Below are 13,323 nucleotides of genomic sequence, written 5' to 3'. Positions count from 1 at the left end.
GTGCCCATTCTTTTGCCGAGCTATCTCTCTCCTTCAGCACGCGTCACGCATGCGCCAAGCCAGCTCAGCCCATTTTCACACAAACGTCGGACGCTTTTTCTCTCTCTCTCTCTCTCTCTCTTTTTTTTTTTTTGCGAGACTTTATCGTTCTGCGGTACGCACGGCGTAGCGTAAGATATGGCGGCTGCGGACATTAAAAAGCGGCAGGGTTTTTTTTTTTTCTTTTTTTTTTCTTGCGGGAGTCGTTTATCCTTGCATGTATGAATCAATGAAAGCACGCGGTCAGCTGCTGCGATCATGTCGCCCGCCCCAAGCGCAGCGTGATAAATCGAACCAGGCTTGTGCAATCAAGCCATCACGGGCACTCTGCCAAGTTCACTCCCCGCCACTGCAGGAGCTATCAAAAGATAAACGCGCCCTGACGTTATCACTGTGCAGCATCTTGGCACGCTGCCAAGAAATGAGCTGTGGATGAGAGACCAAAATGGAGTGACGCGCGCTATCGACATGCAAGCGAAAACGCTCGCGGTTTCTGCCGCGGCGACACAGACCTTGTGTTGAGAGGGATGCAGTTCCATCAAGTTGGAAATTTTTCGCTCTGTAGCTGCTGCTCGTCGCTGAGATCGCTCAATCGTTTGCATGGCTGGCCTTAACGCATTCTTTTTTTTTTTTTCAAATTTTCGGGTGCAAAAGTGGAGGGTGGGTTCATTATGCGAGTGGGTTGATTACGCGACAAATACAGTATCGTTTTTTCGCATCGTAAGTGCCGTCACAAGCCGATTTCTGTATATCGAATTATCGATATATCGAACTATTTCGCGATCCCCTTCGAGTTCGATATATCCGGGTTTGACTGTACATCTATGTTTTTATTAGCAGTGTGCAAATATTTGAAATTTTGACTACAAAACAAATATGCTTGTTATTAGACTCGTATTCGAGAAACTGATACTTTAAATTTTCTGAATACCTGAAAATGTCGAGGACTTGACAGAAACCAGTCTGCTCGTGGATGTACACGAAGGGGGACAAAACACCGACCAAGAAAATGAAACGTCAGTACTTTCATTTTCTTGATCGGAGTTCTGCCTCTCCTTCATTACTGAATTCATATCAGTTATGCTGTACTGCACGCTCCACCGCAATCCTTGACTGCGCAGTGAAACATCCTCAAAACGTGACAGGCCTTTTTTTGAAGAGGAACCTTCCCTTTTCTGAAGAGGGCCTTCCCGAGAGTGTGCGCAAAGCAAATCACTTGACGAAACCGGGGAAAGAACATCGTTCTCCCTTCAGTTTCCTTTGAAATGCAGACAACCAACGTGCAGATGTTCATCAAATAAAATTGTTGTGATGCAGTTTTGGCAGTTTTTTCAGGCCCATTCGATAATTCGAGTTTTCAGTGCATTCGGGCAATCTTTCCAGTCCCTTGAAGGCTGAATTAAACAGAGCTTACTGCATTCAGCAGTGGTATGAAAGCTCCACCCGGTTTCATGCAGATCCATCCTGTACAAAAAACCGGTATAAAGAATCCTGTATAAAATTTATATGCAAGGCGCAGTGTTGTCGCCATTCCTTTTTAATATTACCATGATCCCGCTGGCAAAGGCTTTAAGCAGTATCCCACACTTGGGACACACCATTTACGCGGATGATATCACGGTTTGGACCACATACGGCTCGGATGGAGACACAGAATCTACACTTCAAGAAGCGGCCACAGCTATATCTACCCACACGGAAAAAATTGGCCTTGAATGCTCCCCGACAAAGTCAGCACTCTTTCTACTCCGCCCGCGGCGTGTTCCTACCGCCCCCATAACAATTTATCTGCACGATACTCCCATACCACAAACCCCCAACCTCCGCATTCTTGGTCTGAACTTACAGGACACTGGGAAAAACGACCTTACCATGAAGGCACTAAAACAGTCTACTTACTCCGTCATCCATCTTTTGAGAAGGGTTTCGCACTCACGAGCCGGCCTAGATGAAGCTGACAATTTAAAGGTACTACATGCTTTTGTGCTCAGTCGCATTCTTTACACCTCTCCTTACTTGAACCTCTCCTGTGCAGACAAAGATAGAATCAACGCCTTAATCCGCATGGCTACCAAAGCAGCGCTCAACCTACCGAAGACCACTAGCACGGACAGGCTCTTAAAACTAGGAATGCACAACAATATACAAGAACTTATAGAGGCACAATCGGTACACACAGTACCTTCGGTTGGCTGGCACGCAAACAGGACGACATATACTGGATACTCTCGGCATTCGCATACCCGCACATGCTGAAGAGTTAAACCCTCTCCCTCAGGCCGTGCATTCAGCGCTTATCCTCAAACCTCTTCCTAAGAACGTCCACCCAGAACACCATCAATCCCGCCGCGTCGCGCGAGCCAAAGCTCTCCATAAACACTATGGGACTGCAGAGGATGTCCGCTGGGTAGACGCCGCATGTGGTTCAGACCGTTCGGTAGCTGTGGCCTACAATCCAGCAGCCCCCCCCCCCTCACTCACTTCATAGACCCTCCCTGTAACTCGGAAGAAGCAGAGGAAGTGGCTATAGCCTTAGCAATCGCCCAAACAGATGCGGCTTACATACTTAGCGACTCCAAACAGCCATACTTAACTTTGCCCGCGGACGCGTCCATCCTCCCGCGTGGCAAATATTGAGAACGTGCACCCTGAATTCTGACAGGCGTATTGAGCTTATATGGGTGCCGGCTCACTCTGGCAATCCCGGAAATGAGGCCGCCGATAACATAGCCCGAGGACTTATTAGCCGGGCAAATGGCGACCCATGCCGGGATTTCTCGAGGGAGCGGGCACATACATTTTCTGAGCTCACACAGCAAGCATGCCTTGCCCGTCGACTCTACCCCCCTCCCCACCCCCAGCTGTCTCACTCCCAACAAATCCTCTGGAGGCGTCTTCAAGCCCGAACGCTTCTCACCCCTCAACGCCTATCCTACTACCGACCCGTTTCCCCTGAGTGCACTCTCTGTGGAGAGTTGCACGCCACCTTGGACCACATTCTTTTCGGCTGCCCTGCCGATCCTCCCCCGCAGGGACAGCCGCCATCGGATCATGGGAGGAATGGGAGGCCCTCCTTACGTCGCAGGACCTGGACATACAACTTCGCTGTGTGGACCGGAGTGCCAGTGCCATGGCCCTACGTGACCTGGACACATGCGCGAAATGTGAGGGCCGTGCGGTGGCCCTGGGCCCTTGAAGGGTCCAAACTCGCTCGTTTAATAAAGTTTTTTCCTCCTCCTCCTCAACTTTTAAGTAGAATATATTCTCTATATCACGTGAATTCTGAAATAAAGAAGATGAACAATGTTTGCTATTTCTTAAATTCTCTTTTCTTTTGTCACTCAATAGATATTCGATACTCAAAGGCACCTTTTTCCCATATTTATAATAGATTCGTATTTGAAAATCCCAATAGTAGTAGTACACCCATTTCTTATGACTTCAACTGATTATGTGTTTACTGTATTACTTTGTTATTGTCAAGGCCACCTGGAGATACAGAGCAGACAACTAATTATATAAGGTTTTGCTGCATTCAAGAAAATGCATCCACAGAGGGACAAATGTAACACCCACCACTGCAGCAGGGGTGTGCCCTGAATACACGTGAAAGAATATTAAAACAAATCACCCTGAGGATGTCAAACAAAAATGCTGTCTCATCTTGCGCACCCTCTGAATGGTTTTCAATTCAGCCATAGGGCACCCGGCCAACTTTCCAGTCATATGATTATGGTTCCATATGCAGCAATAGCATGTAAGTGTAACATTTTCGTTTGTGAAGTTATATAAAATGTGCTGGATATTAAATGCACCCCCATATTCTTGTTGGCACTCAATAAGGAGAAATAGAATGAACATTTATTTATATTTATTTATTTATACAGAATACCTACAGCGCCCCCACTGGGGCATTGTTGTAGAGGGGAAACAGCATAAAAACAAACAGACGTACAATACAATAAATACAGATGATGCAGTGAGACAAAGGGGAAAAAAAAAAAGAAGGGAGAAATGTTGCAGAAAACCATACATGCGCACGACACACTAGATAAAATAAAAACTGCGAAATGCAGCACTCCTTTGGCAATAAATAATAAAGTGGGGAAATGATGCAATGTACTCAGGCAAATAATGAAAAATTGTATAAGAACAAGCACGCGTGCAATATACGCGGCGGAAATAAACAATAACAGAACAAAATGCACAAGGATCATAAATAATGCTACACAGATGCTCATGTAAAAAATTATGTTAGTAGTAATATTAACAGTCATATTAATGTATTATCACAATCATATTTGCAGGTGATTTTGTAAGGTGGTGAAGAACTGTGTGGGAGGGGAAGCTATAATTTGCCCTGGCAAGCAGTTCCAATCATGTACTGTTTGTGGAAAAAAACTATTTTTGAACGTGTTTATTCGAGCATTGTACTCGCGCACTTTAAGCGGATGGTCAGTGCGGGCTGAAATGTAAGTTGGTTCGGATATGTATTTTTGTTTTGGAATGCCAGTTTTACCGTTAATAACATCATAGAAGAAAGAGATCCTCAGATATTTACGCCTCTTTCGAGTCGAGGCCACCCCAATTTGTCTCGCAAATTTGAAGACCTTTTTAAGAAATTGAAATTGCCAGAGACAAACCGGGCAGCTCGTTTTTGGACGCGCTCCAGTTGTTCAATATTCTGTTTTGTGTATTCAAGTATAGGATGCACGTTGGTTATGAATAAGTTTTCTTTCAGTTTTAGTGGAGCATCCCTAAAATTTCGTCGAAGGAAGTTTAATGTGCGACTGGCTTTAGCCGATATGTAATTTATGTGTGCATTCCATGACAGCTCACTCGAAAAAAAGACTCCTAAGTACTTATAAGTTGAAACAACAGATATGTCCGCGCTCCCAAGAAAATAATCTGTTTGGAAGAATTGTTTCTTTTTAGTAAAGCGGACGAGATTGCATTTGGAGAGGTTTAGTGACATATTCCATTCTTCACACCAAGAAGACACGGAGTTCAGGTCATGTTGCAACATAGCTGCATCTGCTTCCGAGGAAATGTTGCGGTAGATACAGCAGTCGTCTACATAAAGTCTGATTTTGCTTGAAATATTGCTAGTGAGGTCATTTATAAACACCAAAAAAAGAAGAGGACCTAAAACTGAGCCCTGCGGAACACCTGATGTCACACCCACGCTTGCTGAACTGATTCCGTCACAAACTACACACTGTTTCCTTCCCACGAGATAAGATTCTATCCAGGTCAGAAGTGTAGCAGGGATATTTAAAAGTGAAAGCTTCTGTAGTAATAGGCTGTGGGCAACTAAATCAAATGCTTTCCTAAAGTCTAAAAGAATACAGTCGACCTGGCCAGCGGAGTTTAGGGAAGCGGAAATGTCATGGGTGAATTCTACAACCTGTGTTTCACACGAGAAACCAGACCTAAATCCATGTTGTGTCGAACAGAAAAAGTTAATGTCTTGTAGATGGCGTGCTAATTGGGTATATATGACATGCTCGAGTGTTTTGCAAGACACACTCGTCAGAGATATTGACCGATAGTTGCAAGTTTTAGTTTTATCACCGTTCTTATATATGGGAACGACATTGCTACTTTTCCAGTCGAGGCGTAAATCGCAATCTTCTAACGACTTTTGAAACAAACCAACTAGGTACAGAGCAACAGCAGCAGCACATTTTTTTAAAACGTGATTAGAAATGTTGTCAGGCCCCGGGGCAGATGAACTTTAATTTTCTGTAATAAAAGCATGATTCCGCGTTCAGAGATTTCAATTTCATTCATCCTGGTTTGGATGCTTGGAGACTGAAAGACAGTCTGTGTATCAATAAGATCGGAAAACGCCGACTGGAAATAAAGATTGAAAGTGTTAGCTTTGCTTTCAGAATCTTGGCCAAAGTCATTTCCATCGAGTATATAAGGCAGACTGGCACTGGCGTTTTTCTTACTTCTAACATAATTCTAAACTTCCTTTGGGTTAGTTTTCAGTTTTTGCCCAAGTGTGTTTAATTATGCCCTTTTAGCCTTACGTATTTCTTTGGATAAGCTCTTAGTTTTTTCATTTCAGAATACAGTGCAGACGCAGGCGTATCGCAGTATTTACGAAACAAGCGTTTCCGTCTGTTATTCATAGCTCGAAGCTGACCATTCATCCAACGCTTATCGTCACGACGCTTGGCAGAAATGAAACGGGACGGGATGAACGTGTGCGTCAATGATAATATTTTAGTGTTAAATAAGTTCCAGAATGAATCCATATTCAGAGACAGTCCATGCAAAAGAAATTCAGGAAGGAATGCATCAAGTTCCTGTGATAATGAAACATAATCCCCTTTTCCATAAAAAAACACTTGGCGTGCTTGCATATGCTGGCACTTCGTTGCAACACAAGACAACCTTGCGAGAACTATATCATGGTCACTTGGCAACGTTATGGCAGAAGAGACTAGGCTGGGGCCATTGGTAAAAAGCAGATTTAGTACACTAGCACTAGTAGAGCCGACTCTCGTGGGGGTTTGAACACAAGCTGGAACAATGAGTGGGCGTTGACGACTTCCCGGAAAGCAGTATACAATAAAGATGTAGCGTTAATTACTGGTTGGAAAGAAGACCATTCTACGCAAGACATATTAAAGTCTCCGCCAAGAATAATCTATGTTGCTTCTAAGGATCGGGACTGGTAGAACCGGGAGGCCTATAGAAAGAACCGACTGCTAATGAAGTACCATCACCGAGTAGAATTTTGCACCAGACAGCCTCACAGACACTATCTATGTTAACTGACATGCTTCTCAAACTGCTATGCACAAGTAGGAACACACCACCACCGTGTGCGTTGCGATCTTCCTATACGTGGTATAGGTCGTAGGAAATATTTCACTATCACTCATGCCACCGTGTAGCCATGACTCCGTTCCAATTACCACGTCTGCATTCGTTACTTCCAGGAGTGAGAGGAACTGATCAGTTTTATTTTTTAGACTACGGCAGTTAATGACAATGCAGACAAGTTCCCTTTTAACAGCACTTTGTTGGTTACCTGAGGGGCGCAGTGATGGCTACTGGCCTACATAAGTAACAGTATCTGTTTCAGTGTTGTACATGAGAGTTTTATTGTCCAAGTTTAGCTTATTAAACCGTAGTTTCATTTTTCCTCCACGTTCTTTAGCAAACTGGATAAGCTTTTTTCTTTGTTGCCGAACGTTTGCAGAGTAGTCTTCACTCATTGCCCAATTGGTATTTTTTAGCTTTCCAGCATTTGAAAGGACACGGTTCTTGTCTTTAAAAGACAAGAATTTAACAATCAAAGGTCTCTCCTTGTCTGGCGCACAAAGCCCTAGTCTGTGCGCTCTTTCAATAGCCGCTGCATCCACAGAAACATTTAAGTTTTCAGAACAAAAAGAGATTATCTTAGTTTCAGACTGCTCCCACGATTCATTTTCATTGTCATAAATGCCGTAGAAAATTAAATTATTCCTTCGGGATTGGTTCTCCAAATCATCATGGGATGATGCAGCGTCAGGCACGCGGCACCAAGTTTTTCAAAATTTTGCGCTAAACGCTCTACTTGAGGCTTTAGCGGAAGAACCAGCGACACATTATCTTCAACGAGCTTGTGGCAAGTGTGGCAACGAACATTTCTTGTGGCAAGTGTTCCAACACTACGCAACTCACATTGTTGGCGCAGGGTCATGGCCTCAGAGCAGCTCCTGTCCAGAGCATCCTGCAGCTGGCGGCACTTGGACTGGTACTTGCTGAGGCTGCTCTCGAGGGTGGACGTCGGGTTGGTGCCACAGCAGATGCCATCCTTGCCCCTGCCACCCCACAGCTTCTGCACAACAACCCCCCGCCCCCTCAAAAGAATGAGCACCACCTGCCAAGTCCTTTCTGTTAACGTCCAACCTGGCTCGTGTACATTTGTATGGCTTGGAGGAAGCTGAGCTTTATCTCTACGTTGCGCCTGCATGCTAATGAGCGTCTACTAGGTAAGAGAGGCACAAATTAAGCGATTTTGAATAACTACTACAATGCTACCGGGTCTTCCACTGTCGCTTTAAAAACATTACACAGGAAACATTCAGCCTGCTTCAAGAAACAAATTTTTCAACACAAATGCTCAGGTATGAGGGAAAGAATGCTGTTTCCCAATAAGTTTCATGGCGTGCCAGAAATAGCTTGGGCACAGCAAAAATCAACTGCCAGCTACAGAATGAGAGCAATGTAAAAACCCACACTTACTGCTTCACAACTATGCATGTTTTGTTACACCCTCCTTTCCCCTAGGAAAATGCTACAGAGTCTCCCAGTTCCATGCTGCACCAGGGCATTACTTACCCAAGGACACTGCAGTCAGATGCAACAAAAAGAAATGCATTTGTAAATTCCAGCAAAAGAACAGCGCTCATCTATCACGCTTCCGAGCATGCCAGTAAACACAAAATACAGGGCAGAAATCTTAAGCCGCATCATACTTCAGATTGCAGCTGCAGTGACCTGGCATGCCCAGCAGATATTTTGCAGCTATGATTGCAACACTGAGGTGGATTTAGGCAACAAGCTCTGGTATGAGCTACATTATTAGAGCAATCAGCAGTGCTCCAGAGCTCGCACTTGTTTATAAAACCTAAAAACTGGGGGGCATCTCTGCCACTTGCATGATGCAGCAATAACCTGCAGGTGATGTGGGTCATACTGGCACTTCACCAGAGGCCCATGTCACTGGCCTAAAACTGCATGGTAAAAGTGGACCAAAAGAATCAACATCCAGGACAGTATTTTCATGCTGGAGGTGTTAATACACTGATTACTACAGCAAACGTTTAAAGGGCCCCTTAAATGTTACTTGCGGTAATATTTTATTTTATTTATTTATTTACAGACATACTGCGGACCATGGTTAGGTCCAAGCAGGTAGGACACTATACATAGCAAAGAAACAAGCAGATAAAATTATACAAAACGAAGCAATATATACAGCATAAACGCAATTGCAACATAGAGTTTGTAATGTAATAAAACGAAGACACTTACAAAAAACTTTGAGGTGTAAGGCAAAAAAAAAAATAAATAAATAAATAAAAAATATACATATATATACATACATACACACATACATACATCTCTAATGCAAAAAATCCATAGAGGTGGTCTTTGCGAGTATTCGAGCCAAATTTGAAAGCTTTGAGTGGAGTGTATAATTCACAAATAATATTTAAAAAGCGCTTTTGGCGACCGCTCGCGTGTGACCGGGGCAACGCATCTCCGAGCGCAATCCTCCCATGCAACGTCGCATGGGCTTACCGGGCGCGCCCGCTCATTGGATGCTCCCAAGATTGTTTACTTCTTTTTTTTTTTTTTCTTGCACGCCAGCATGGGCTGAGTTGAGGGGAGAGAATTTTTCCATTGCGGTGACGATTGATGGGATACATATCGCTTGTGTGTGTTTTATAATTTTAGTAAATAGCTTTTCATGGACCCTTTAGCAAGTAGATGTTAGCAAGTAGGAGGCCGAAAACATGGCAGGCGTGACACTAAAGGCGGGAATATAGTCCGACACAACACATGCGCGCGTGTGCGCTCACACACGCTGCTTTACGTTGGCAAAAACACTCCGTCTATAGTTCTGCGAGCTCCAGCGCTCAACGTAATTGGTGGCGGCCAGCGCGCCCCGACGGGTCCGGTGTAGAGATGGCTCCTGTTCCATTCGAGCATTGGCGCCGCCGACCGTGTCGACCCAGAATGCATCGCGCAGAGAAAGATGGCTTAGGTGCGTGCAGCAAGTGGGAAACTCGCTTTGGCCGGCAAGCATACAAATGAAGCCGAGCACAGCAGCAGTGAACAGCTCACCTGTCAAGAGACCACAACTCCGCCTATCTGTTCACGTAAGTTCACACGACACTGTCGGCTGCGCCGACCGTGTCGACCCAGAATGCATCCCGCAGAGAAAGATGGCGGATGGCCGCATAAACAACGCGAGTGGCACAAAACGTTGAACTCGCTTCTGACAGCTTGATGGAGAAGTTTATCGAAACCATTAACAACATCCTAGTGTGTATGACACGAAGCGACTCGACTTCAGAAACCAGCAGCGCAAATGGAACGCGTGTGAACAGATAAGGCGGAGCTGCGGTCTCTTGACAGGTGAGCTGTTCACTGCTGCTGTGTTCGGCTTCATTTGTATGCTTGCTGGCCAAAGCGAGTTTCCCACTTGTTGCACGCACCGTAACATTTGATTTTTTTTACTTTTGCCTCTCGTTTCCATCTGTAGTTGAAGACTGCTATAGGTTGTGGAAGAAGCTCCGAGATCATTTTACCCGCGAACAGTTGAGGCTGTGAACAGGATGCAGATAGCCCGCGGGTCGACAATCCTTCTGTGCATGCTCCGCAGAGAGCCATTGATGGCGCGCAGCACCAAAGTATAAAGGGGTACAGTTCGTCTGCCATAGCGAAACCGGCGTAGCGTGACTGACCGCGAGCGACGCTTGCGCGCGCGCAGAACACGTCGGACTATATATGCGCCTTAATGCTGAGGCACGGGTTTCTTGAAAATTTGAACAGCACTAAGTTTGAACAATGAGCAATGCACATAGTAAGTACAGTCGTGAGCAAAAGTGGTTACAACACTCAGCCGGTGGTGGAGCTCGAGAAAACTGCATCACAGCTTTATCTAGCAACAGCTATCTAAGATCGAGACGATAGTGGCGGTGCCTCATTTTAACCACATGCATGTGCCGATGTCGCTGTCCCCTACGCTTTCGCTAGATGGCATTTCGATGCAGTTTTCCCGAGCTCTGTCACTGGCTGAGTGTTGTATACCACTTTTGCTCCCGACTGTACATTGCTGTGTGCATGTTACGCGAAAACCCAAACACAGTTCTTTGCCCTCCAATAAAAAAAAGACAGCCCCATTACAAGTGATTTATGCTGGCTACTACTTTAGTGGCACAAAACTACGCTGCACAAAAGGGCATGCTACTCTCAACTGGAATTTTCATTCTTTCCTTTGGTGACATTAAAATCAAGAAAGAAAACGAAGGAAAAAAAGAACTCACCTTTTTCTTTTTCTCTATTTCTGTGATCTTAGCCTGTAGGAAATTGATCAGCTTGGTCTGCTGTGCAATGGTCTGATTCAGCTTCATCATCTCAGTCTCGGCAAAGCTCTACAGAGCAAAAGACAGAGCATCGAATTAAAACTAGGATGGCGAACAGTGTGGAGAAGCTACGTTTTTTTTTCTTTATCACTTTAGGCTAGTTTATAGTGAAAGTAGGTCACATATTAACAAGTTAATGGTAATGGGAGGGCGTCATAGGGATAATTGGAAGCAAAAATGTTTTGTTTCTTTTTTACCAAGGCAGCAAGACACAAAATGATCTAAAAGGCTCTATTTCAGAGCATACAATTCACATGCCTGCCACCAGATGTCTCACGAAGAATGCAAAATATTTGCCTCTGCAAACAAATTCCTTTTTCTATGCTCAAGCAGAGAAATCTGGAATAATTGGGGTTTAATTATATCTCAAAGGGCCAAACCCAGTCTCACAAAGTACAGTTGCAAGATTTGCGAGATTTTAACCGGTTTTATGATGTCCCACTAGCTTCAAGTGCCCACAAACGAACAATGGTACATCTATGTACTAAATTCTTGCATACTCAATGCTACTGAACTATTAAAAAAAAAAAAACAGTCAATGTATTTTTATCTTTCTCTAATAGGCCTGCACGGTGTTCTGTGCATTTTACAACTGCAGCTGTAGAGTTCAACGCACACAATTTCACAGGAAAAATTAATTTGAAAAAATTGTCTAGCTTCTTAACTTTTTCCTTCAGTCAGCTGCCTCACAACACTTCTTGAAGCAATTTTCAACCCTGACGCAAGCTTTTTTATGCGTCAAAAAGACTGAGGCAGAGACAAATACCACATTCAAGGTTGTTTCAAGAAGTTGCCGCTACCACTGTCTAACGCTTTTTTCTATAAAGTAAGCAGTCAGGACACTTTGAAAGTGGTCAATTAATTTCTGGGGGTATTCAAGGTGCAAATTTACCATTTGTATGCACAGTATGAGACATGCATGCAGCAGCAAACCACCCTGACCCTCCACAGCACTGGTTATGGCGCCACTGTAGCTTTACTCATTTTTTCATAGGTTTACCTGATTTTAGTGTCTCTCCCTATTTTGAAGGCGCACAGCCCAGTAACAATGCCGCCCAATCGAGGGGTGTTTTTTTGGCCATGTACTAGGCCGCCCAAATGCAACAGTGCGTAGTTCGAATTATCCATTGTGAAACCAACTGCATTCGAATTAACGGGATTTTTTGAACAGGGACTCTTGCAGAGCTTAGCCGGACCAAGTAGTGCAGTTAAAGTTATATAAAAATACAAATTATCGATGTTTGAATTATTGAACTGTCACTGTATTAGCCCAAACAAAAGAGTTTATTGCTATCACCACTATACGATCCCTGCTCTCTTGAACTTTATATCTGTAAAGCCTGGTAGGCCTTACAGCCATAGCAATTATGCTGATGATAAGTAAAACCAAAATCCGTTTGCAATATTTCCACTTCATTTCATAGTTGTGTTTCGTTGAAAAATATTTCTCTTTATTTTGAACTGCCTATAATTAGTTTTAAAATTATGAAAAAATATTCTTATCTCCATCTCGTTTTTATTACTCGTATGTACCTATTCACTTCGCACCCTTAAATTTGATATTTGCACACCTTCAATAAATTTACTCTTTTTCTGGCCACGTTACACAAATTTCTCTGGAAAATATTCTAAAGATATTCAATTCGATTTGCAATCAGTCCTTAATATTTGAATTCGCTTTGCACCCAGAATTCTGCTATTCACGCAGCTCTATTTTCTTCTGCTTTTGCTTGCTTAAATTACATGTCATATTATATGTGGGTCTACATATTATAAAATGGTGTTTTACAGCATTCAAAGTTCAAATCAGTTGAAACAAATCGAAATGTGTAATGGAGGAAATATTTACACACCAGTAAATTTACTTTCATCTCAGCTCATAAAAAGAGATCTCTTGTACTGAAGACTAGCCATCACATGCCTTTGTGCCTGAAGAACTAAGCAATGATCACAATGTGCCGCTTTCACAGTTGGTTTGTTCAAAGTTCCTAGAAATGTCAGTCACTTGCTCCCTGAAGTCATATCCAAAGTGGCAGAGCAGTTTTACCATTTTCACAAGAAATAGGAGTGCAGCAATAAATGTTCTTTTTCCGGTGCCAGATCACACATTGCAGTATGAGGATGA

At 43.7% G+C, this 13,323-nt stretch overlaps 1 protein-coding gene across 4 annotated transcripts in view; it reads right to left on the bottom strand.

Moving 5' to 3' along the window:
- The window catches only part of LOC146197730 (citron Rho-interacting kinase-like), a 173,041-nt gene that overhangs the window by 71,017 nt on the left and 88,701 nt on the right, over window positions 1–13,323 (bottom strand). For all 4 annotated transcript variants that reach the window (XM_084599641.1, XM_084599644.1, XM_084599642.1 and 1 more), the window contains 2 exons: window positions 11,100–11,207; window positions 7,723–7,879 (listed from right to left, as the gene is read on the bottom strand). In XM_084599641.1, coding sequence (XP_084455767.1) covers window positions 7,723–7,879; window positions 11,100–11,207 — 265 coding nt within the window. The remainder of the gene's footprint in view (window positions 1–7,722; window positions 7,880–11,099; window positions 11,208–13,323) is intronic.

Source organism: Amblyomma maculatum, chromosome 3, assembly GCF_055883805.1.
Source record: "Amblyomma maculatum isolate TAMU_Amacu chromosome 3, ASM5588380v1, whole genome shotgun sequence".
NCBI lineage: Eukaryota > Metazoa > Arthropoda > Arachnida > Ixodida > Ixodidae > Amblyomma > Amblyomma maculatum.
The sequence above is the reverse complement of the archived record's forward strand: the minus strand, read 5'-3'. Positions and strand labels throughout refer to the sequence as shown.